Below are 9,864 nucleotides of genomic sequence, written 5' to 3' on the forward strand. Positions count from 1 at the left end.
TGAAGCCACCAAGGTTGGTTAAGAGTTCTTGCGTTGCAATTCACAAGATTAAGAACATTCCCTTTTAATCTGCAACAGAACGAAAGGACGTTGCTCCACAATTGGAATTCCCAACACACTTCATTAAATCCTATCACCAAAAGTATCTGACAAGAAAGAAAGCTTTACACCTGATATGTATATTTCTGTTAGTGAAATACATTTTTGACAAAACTAAATGTAAACATTTGCTACATTTTCCAAAATAAATGGTTCAAGACATAAAGATTGTTGAGAAGTGGACATGGAAATGTAATAATCAGATGGTGCACAACATAATTAGTAACAAAAGAGGGAATGAAGTACCTGAGCTTTCTGGAGACCATCGGTAGTTTCTGTTATAATTTTCTGGTCTAATTTTAGATCATGTCTTGATTGCAAGCACTTAGTGAAATATTCAAATGCATCTTCAATTTCGCCAAGTGCAAGATGGCAGCTAGAGAAACATTGCATCAATTAGAGGAGACGAAACAATCTTTACAATCGATGATAAAACTGTATGTTCAATTTGCACCTTACAAAATATAATGATATCTGAGATATGATTAGCCAAGCTACAATTTATTGCTACAACATATAATGTTGATGATGTGTGGCATAGATAATCTACAGAAATATGCTACACCTACAATAAATCTTTCGAATGTTTCATAAAGAAGATCAAAACTCAAGTTGCAAGGACATTTACCGAGGTGAACATGCTCAATAAAACTTCTACTTCTCGTGTTTTCATCTATGATCTGTGGACACGGACACGGACACGGCAACCACCCAAAAAGTAGACACGGGGACACGGCTAGAAATGGGGACACGGATACATATATACACACAGTAAAAATAGATGGCAATATAAAAATTGTGAATATATACATTTAAAACAGGCAGATTTTGTGCAATTAAAACAAGCATATCAGTTGTAGTGTCAATTAAAAAGGAGAAGACAAGCAGGTTTTGTGCAATTAGTACAATAAGGTAGTGCCAAAATCAGTAGACAGAACACGTGTATTTAAAGCAGGCACTCACTTACCTTAATACCTTTGTTCAAATTTCCTAAAGGTACGGTCGAAAAGTGGGTTGTAATTTCAAGTTTCCCCAATTTTATGTGCTTAAAATATAAAAATTACTTTTACAGGATTTGATGTTGACAACTTGACAGATGACCTGCAGCTGAAAAAAATAAGAGATGGTCAGACAAACAATGGAGTGGCTTCCAAGTAATAATAAATGAAAGATAAGAATAAGAGGCTAAAAGTAAAAGCTTACACTGTAAGGCAGCCAGCTCAACCTTTCTGCAGTCACCTCAGGTCACTGTCTGTGTCTGATAATGTGCAGGTAATAAATACACTCTTGCAAGATTAAAAAAAAACCATCATAACAGTCTTTATTTTATTGGATGCGTTGCTTATCGAAATTGGAAATTTGCTTCACAGAATATGGGCGTGTCGAAACCCGTGTACACGTGTCGACACGGGTCAATTGCCAAAAACTGCCATGTCCACGAATCATAGGTTTTCATGTGTTTTCAGAAACTGTAAATATGGAATCATTGCCACCTTACACTTACCCTATCGATCATTGCAAAGAAGCAAAAGTTGTATACCATAAACAATTCCTGTTCTAGTACATACATGAATGACAAACCTTTGTCAGTTTTATGTCCCAAAGGCCTACAAGAAAAAGTTTGCAGTTCTTTTTAAAAAGATTTATTATAAGAAAGTTATCGAGCAGAGGTTCCCAAATAATTCTGATCTGCTTACACCACTCATCACAAGTCTATCAACAAGATCAATTGCACTTCTAGGTACCTAGTAAAAAGAAAATTAACTATTCCTATGCCTATCTACAATTTCATCTATGTAATTCCACTCAAAAGATCATGGCTGTATTTTTCGGCCCATGCAATGACATTAACCAAGTCCCCTTCGACTATGAGTTTTCCACCAAGCATTCCGAGGAAGATACACAGTCCCCTTATAAGAGCATGGAACTCCGCTTTGTTCGAATCAGTCCTCCCAACTGGCACCAAGAGGGATAATTTCTCTAATTAAATCTCTAAAGGTACCACCAATGCCTGCAGGCAGTGTTGCCTATCGAACAACCATCGAAATTTAAGTTGTAGTCTTTAGGAGGAGGGGTCCATCTAGTGCACTTCTTTTGTCTCAGGATTTTGTTCCATAGGAACTCTTTCTGATTCCTTAGAATATTCATGGCTGTAATACACCAAAAATCTTCCTGCAGAGGGCCCAGTTTATAGACCAGCAGCTTGATTTTTAATGAGGTAGGATAGGTGCAGACTTTTGTTCTCAACTGTCACAAATATCGTTCTCGGGAATTTCTTGGCAAGGGAAAATCTCGGGATATATTTATTTTATTTTATTTTTTCGGGTTTATATCGGGAAAAACAATAAAAATAAAATTATTTTAAAATGTATAAAAATATATAAATTAAGAAAAAATTAAAAAATATCGTAAAAATAACGTGATATTATCGCTGTAAATAAAATTATCGCTATATTTTTTAAAATTCTTGGGATTATATGAGATTTTGTCTTTTTATCAAAATATCATGATAAAATCACTATATTTTGAAAATACCAGAGATATTTTTCACACAGGTTCTCAAAGACTGTCTATGTTCTACCTTTCAAAAAAATAGACTGTCTATGTTCCTCTCTTTCCAAACTGATCAGATCATCACAAATGGGATCATAGCCCAGAGAATTTTGCCTACAGCAACCAGTCCTCTCAACTTCCATTCCTCAGAAAATGACTTAACGGCACTACGGAACACTTAACTCAGGCCGAACCACTTTAGGATTCTTCTCCATATTTTCCTGGGCGTCCTGCACTGACTAAATAAATAATCAAATTCATCCTTCCCCAGACAAAGGGTACACCTGTTAGCTAGTCTGAAACTTCTTAAGTCAGTCTTGAGTGTTGATCTTCTCCAGGAAAACGATATATGAGAAGGCTTGAACATGAGAAGGAATCGGAGCACTCCAGATTCTGCCCCATCTCCCTTGCAAAAGCTACCGTTCTTTCCTCATCTATAGTACAGCTAACATAGAGTGCTTTCCGAGGTTGAACTTCGAGGCAAGTTACTGCTTCAGACCACTTAGAATAAAGAGGGGTGGGTCCACCTTTGTCATTTTTTTAACATTAGTACTTGTGTTTTTCTGTTTTTAATTTATTTCTAGGTTTTCCAATAAGACGATAAGTTGTTCCTCTCCAAGGAGATAGTGATTTTGGTTGTTAATGGTCCATTTAGTCTCACATGTCAACCAATTTCATTTCCCTTACGGTCTTTCTATTTCATGTACCCTCCTTTACTTCTCCATACATCTCTCCCCACCTCATTTCTCAATACTTCTTCTATCCTCAAGTTTCTCATTTTTTCCACATCAAAGTATCCTTCCTTACTAAAAATGAAAAGAAACTTTCTTGACAAAACTTGTAGCTTTTCTCCTTTCTTGATTAAATTTTTTACATCATTAAGAAAAAACTTTCTTTACAAAATCCTATTACACCATCAAAAGGATTGCAATACGGAAGCAAAGTTAAAGGTTTGTGGCATGTGTTTAAGACATTGCAATACAATCCCTTCAATTTAATAAATTACTTGTTAAGAACAGAAGAGTGACAGAAGATGATGGATTGTTGTTGATTGAAATGACCACATAGCAAACTTGCAAGTCCGATGTGAACCCTTAGAATACTTAGCACAACCAATAAATTAAGAGGTGGCAGAGTGGCTCGATTTCTAACAGCCACTTATCCACTGACATGTTGCATGGTTCGCGCATGCACATGATTCAATACTTAAATCAAATGCAAAACATCATTGGCTACAAATTTATGACCAAACTGATATTCCAACAAGGTTATAGCACACAGGTACCCATTTACAGTTACATTGGTAAAAGCTAGGGTCAATCAAGTGGTGCTTTGCCCTAAGGAAACATTCTTGCCCGAGCATTTTCGTTCCCCACTCATTTCACATGCCTTGCATTCTTTCTTGCTTATGGCATTTCAATTTAAGTGTTTCCTTCTACTTATCCTTCCATCACGTATATGTTTGTGCAGGTGAAAGACTGGGGAGTGTCACAAAATTGACCTCCACGCCCAGTGCTTTTCCATAAGGAACCATTCTTGCCCGAGCATTTTTGTTCCCCACTCGTTTCACATGCCTTGCATTCATACTTGCTTACAACATTTCCGTTAAAGTGGTGCCTTCCACTTATCCTTCCATCACGCATGTGTTTGAGCAGATGGCACTACAGGCAAAAGACTGAGAAGTGTCACAAAATTGACCTCCATGCCCAATGTCTCATGAATGTGCTGAAAATTGGGCCCGTAATAATAAGCATCAGAATGGGATTCAAGGCAACACATATGCTTGTTAGTTGGCAAACATATGAATGTTGGAGGGCAACGCATCATCCACTAAGGAAAAAACCCTGTGGGTGTTATGGAAAGAAAGAAATGATAGAGTATTTGAAGGAGTGGCCAAATCTTCCTATTGTCTTTTTATCGAAGTAATAGCACTAACTATTGCCTGGGCTAAATCTATTCCGTTATTCCAGTTTGTTTCGGCATTTGAATTATGGGAGGGATGGAGAGTTATACGTAAATAGCAAGGAAAACCGTCATTCGGTTGTGCAACTATGGCAGCCACCCCCAAATGGTATGATGAAGCTAAACTTTGATGGTTCTAGTTTGGGTGACCCTCGCCCTGCTGGTATTGGGGTTGTGCTAAGGGACTCTTTGGGGGAAGTTATTTGGGCTTTTTCTTGGTCAATTGGGGTTGCTGATGCCAATGAAGCAGAAGTGAGGGCCGTGTATCAAGGTTTAATGTATTTGGAGAGAAATATATTTAGAGTTTTTTTTATTTTTTACCCCCTTGATAGGGCTATTTGGTTTCTTTGTTCTTTTGTATTTCTAATTAGTTTTCTTTTTGTATTGGTGGGGTGGACTTGCTCGGTCTTCCCTTTTTTAATGAAATTTGCTACCATTCAAAAAATGGACACGGACATGAGAGTCCCGTCTCGACACGGCCATGGAGTGTCAGACATGGCAAACCCCAAAATTTAGAAACAGGGACACGACTAAATCAATAAGTACATATAATCATGATTTGTAGACAGGGATTCGTTTGTCGAGTTTTGATATGGATACGAGGTGTGTGATATGACAAACCCTAAAAATCTAGAAATAGTGACACGCCCGTAAACTTACGTGCATATAAAATTACTGATTACTATCATAAGTTGCAACAATATAAACATGGCATTCATTTACGGTATTCACTTAACAAACTAATAAATCTTAGGATTTATCAACTATAACTTAAAACAAACATGAGATAGTCAAATAACAACGCATTCATCAATTTAATCTAGTTCTCTTAAGTCACCAATATTCAGCGAGAAAGGGAGACCAATAGGATACAATCAATATAATATTGGAATAAGAGTTTATTTAAAAGGGGGATATAACATCAAATATTAGATAAAGAAGAGCTAAAAGAAAAGTTTATAATAAAAGAAGGGTTAATAATAAAAGAAGTAAACACTATTCATTAATAAAACAGAATGTCACACTTGACAAGGTAAAAAACTTGTCGACACACCTACATTAAGTTTGACACTTCTAGGAGTACATTAAAAGTGTCTAAGGAGTGTCGACACGTGTGGACACGGGTACGGTACGGCACGTGTGTCGGCAATAAATTCAAAGTGTCGGCTAAGTCATAGTATTTCCCTTTTAAAATATTCCCAGTTTTTGCATACTATGCATCAACCAAGTCCACTTTGGGGATAAAGCCCCAAACTTGTTTATGGTTGGAGGATTGAAAACAATGATGAGATAATACACCCAGGAAACAGCACAAGAATTCCAATGGGTAGAAAAAAATAATTTTCCAAATCTTAGATGTTGATGCTTGGAGGATCGGTGCACCTAGCCGATCTAATTAAACAGAACAACAAGGATAGCATAAGAACTTCAACCATCAAAAGCTTACATTCCAGAGGCATGAAAAATAAATAGACTCACATAAAATCAATGTAAAATCAACATATTATAATAATAACGCATTGAGAATAAACAAATAAAATGATGTATCAAACTCAAATTTGCCTGAAAGAGCTAGTCATTGGTAACCCAAACAAGAGAAAAGAAGATACCAGGACCCTTACTTTGCAGCTCTAAGTTGAACCTTGATGAAGTTGGAATCTATAGCAGCAGCTATCATACAGTCTCCAAGAGCTTCTCTCATTCTCCCAAGAGAAATCCGTGTTGCCGCACGGTTGCTATAGCACAACATCAAAGCCCTGAGACAGCTTCTAGATGTCTCTTTTTGAGAAACACAATTGACTCCGCGTGTGTAATAATCCTCAGCTTTAGATAAATACCCATTTGCATAAGCTTGGTTTCCCCTGATGCACAATAAGTCCATCAAAGTTAAAATGGCTGGATTTAAAGCACTAGTGAATCTAATATAATCTATTTAAAGAAACATATATAATGACTACAAATTTCCATTCCATGGCCACAATGGATCAATATGTTGCACTCCTGGCAATCTGAATTTAGAAGATGAATAGAACAAAGGTGTCCACTTAATCCAAGAAATAATTAGAAGCTAACTAGACATGAAGAGAACACCTGAGTCGCCACTTTTCACAGGCTTCCTGTGCCACAGCAATTGCAGCCGGTGCCAAGATTGACTCCTGCTTAACCTCTGGTTCTTTATCTGCTTCACTGTGAAAGGTAAGGGAACCTCCCTTTTGACCTTGAATGGGTTCCTGCTGAGAAGAACAAGAAGAAAGTGGAAAGAATGGTACAGATGGAGAACCCAAGTGAATTTTTTCATTTGCAGTAGGAGTATATGAATCTTGGCCTGCTTTCAACCGATTTTTCTTTTTGTATTGGCGCCTTGCTTCTGACGATGGACCATGAGAAGGGGGTGACGCGGCAAAGGTGAAGTTTTTCTCACCAACATCTTCTGAACCGAAAGCAAAACAGGACATTGTCTCACCGTCGCCTGCTTGCCTCTCTACATTTGCGCTGAAAATCTCAGCTTTATTTTCTGCTGCAGAACTATGAGTGTCATCTTTAATATTTATCTTCTCGGTATTGGAATCTAAACACTCCTTCCCAGGACTTCCCTCCGAATGATGCTTAGAACCTTCCTCATTTGATATCCCCCATCTCAAATCTCCTTCATTGATATTCAATTGTTGTGGTGCAGCAGGGAGATCTTCATATCTTGCATCCATAGGAACAGATTGGCATGTGTCGGTTGACACATGGCTGCCACGAAGTTGAACAGAGTCCTCGGATCCTACTGAAGTTTCTCTCAAACATTGATCGGCCACTAGAGTTTCTTGATAAGGGGAGAAATCCATCGGTGAATAACTTCCAGGAGAGTCCATCTCTGGATTTTCTTGGAAACTTTTTCCCCTAGGAATAAAAATTTTCTCGGCCTGCAGGTGCACAGGGCCAGATTGTTTCAATTTTCCCTTCTTTTTTGTTGACCTTGTATCCTTGACAGTTCCTCTTTTTGCACTGAAATCCAAATTCTGGTGTAAACCAGAAAACAGGTTATCCACAGGAGGTTTTCCCAATCCTTCCCTCGTGCTTGAAATACTAAACTCGGCCTTATTTTCAACCCTATCTGTAGAGGGAACTTCAAAAAAGATTCCATCTGACCGGAGAACAGAACCAGAGCTTGTCAATGATGACGATGAAAATGATCCCGCAGCATCACTCGGTTTCAGATCATTTTGTTCAGTGGGAGGTGTTTCAACTGTGCCCAAACTGTTACCCTCCTTACCTGCCTGAAAAGTGAATGGCATCGGAATAGACTTACCCTTTTTTTCATCTATGAAAATCCTATCAGCCAAATTTCCACATTCTGCATTTGTGCTTCCAACAAAAGAATGTGCTTCATTCTTACTGCTACCAAAGATAAAATCATTCTTCTCATTGGATTTCAAGCCATGATCTATACCTTTACTCTTCTCAGTAACTTCACCATTCCCAGATCTTTCCATGTTCAACTTCCTCATCTCGTCTGGGAGCTTAGTCACCAAACTTTCGTCAAAACCAGCATACGAATTCTGTACAAAAATTTTCTTCCCACTACTTCCAAATACGAAAGCACCCTTCTCATAAACCTCACCCGAATTCAAATTAGATGTTCCGGAGCCTCCGATATTCAATTTTTTTATCTTGTCTGGGAGCTGCTTAGTCACATTGCTTCCGTCAAAACCAAAGTCCGAATTTTGAGCCGAGACAGAATTTTTCTTGCCTCTAGTTCCAAATATGAAAGAACCCATTTTAGAAGCCTCACCCAAGTTTGAATTTGAGGTCTCGGTTCCACATGCAACGAATGTAAAACCCAAATCATCTCTACTCCGAAATGCTGTTCCACTTTCAAAGCTGAACTTCCTCATCTCGTCTGAGAGTGTTGACCCCAAGCTCCCACTAGACCCACTATTTTTCGAATTCAAATCCGATGCAGAACCTCCAAACACAAAACCCGAATCATAGACCTTCCCAAATTCAAAATTACACGAACGTGAACCATCAGAATTGTCTATTACCCTGACTTCTTGAACCCCCAAGCTCCCACTAGACCCACTATTTTTCGAATTCAAATCCGACCCAGAACCTCCAAACACAAAACCCGAATCATAGACCTTCGCAAATTCAAAATTACCAGCATTTTGAGCATCAGTATTATCAGTTACCCTAATTTCTCGAACCGACTCCGTTGAGGACGGATTCCTTGTTTCCAAATTATCACTTACTGCCTGCCTTTTACCCTCATTTGGTCGATCAGAACTGTCTGAAACAGACGAATTCGAACGAAACGGATTGTAACTTAAATCCTCCCCACTATCTGAAACTGGAATTGATAACTTCCCACGGTAAGAGGCAAAATTCCTCCTCACCTTTACAAGCCGAGGCTTCGAAAGGCCTGACGAGGACGCTGACATGCCCGAGGGCTTTCCCGAAGCCCTAAAATCCGGTGCCGGCGAAGCAAAAGAATTATCCAAATCAATCTCTTTTTCATTCCTAGTATTCGAAAATCCAAACCCTAGATTTGTGGAATTCATCGTATTTTTCAATGATTTTTGTTCCTCCTTGAGATTGTGAGAGTGTTTGATTGAAGATAAAGATAAATCACCGAGATCAAAGAGGAAAGGGGAAGAAATCTCACCTTTAGGGTTAGGGTTAGGGTTAGGGTTAGGGTTAGGATTAGGGTTAGGGTTAGGGTTAGGGTTTTGGAATGAAGATTGTTTTGCTTGAATTTGAGGAGAGGTGGTCGGAGTTCGGAAATCTACCATCGCCGGCGACATTGCAGCGCCGGAGTCATGAACTCGGCCGGCCGGTGATTTGATTCTCCGGCGAAACGACGGGGATCGGATGGAAAAGACGGATTTTGACGATCTTTTTTCACTTTTTTTGAAGAGCGGCGGAGTCCTTGTTTTTAGACCAGAAGTGTAGTTTTCTTGCTGTTCGAGATTCTTAGTTTTTAAGAAGAGAGATGGATGGATTTTATTCTGGTTGGCGTGGTGTTAATAATGTAGTCCTGAATTTGTGAAAGAGAAATCATATATCTGCCCATTTTTCTTACCTGGGACAGCCCCTTTAGTGTAAAAGAGTTGTAATTAATACATACTGAGGGCTGTGCTAAGTGAGAAAAGGGGTAAATATATTTACTTCAGTTTGTGAAAATGTTACTGATATTGGGACTACCATGTTTTGATAATTACACTGACTCACACTGTCTTTTATTATTTAAATAGCCGTCAA

General features: G+C 38.5%; 1 protein-coding gene across 3 annotated transcripts in view; it reads right to left on the reverse strand.

Annotated features, from left to right (window-relative positions):
* LOC143853432 (uncharacterized) overlaps positions 1-9,621 on the reverse strand; it is a 52,368-nt gene extending 42,747 nt beyond the window's left edge. For all 3 annotated transcript variants that reach the window (XR_013237119.1, XR_013237118.1, XM_077363193.1), the window contains exons 1-3: positions 6,706-9,621; positions 6,237-6,476; positions 346-475 (exon numbers count right to left, since the gene is read on the reverse strand). Coding sequence is in view for 1 of the 3 variants with exons in the window: in XM_077363193.1 (XP_077219308.1) it covers positions 346-475; positions 6,237-6,476; positions 6,706-9,407 (3,072 nt within the window). In the remaining 2 variants the exon portion in view is untranslated. The remainder of the gene's footprint in view (positions 1-345; positions 476-6,236; positions 6,477-6,705) is intronic.
* Positions 9,622-9,864: the final 243 nt, after the last annotated feature.

This window comes from Tasmannia lanceolata, unplaced genomic scaffold, assembly GCF_043159265.1.
Source record: "Tasmannia lanceolata isolate RefF3 unplaced genomic scaffold, GAP_Taslan_0.1 ptg000019l, whole genome shotgun sequence".
Lineage (NCBI taxonomy): Eukaryota > Viridiplantae > Streptophyta > Magnoliopsida > Canellales > Winteraceae > Tasmannia > Tasmannia lanceolata.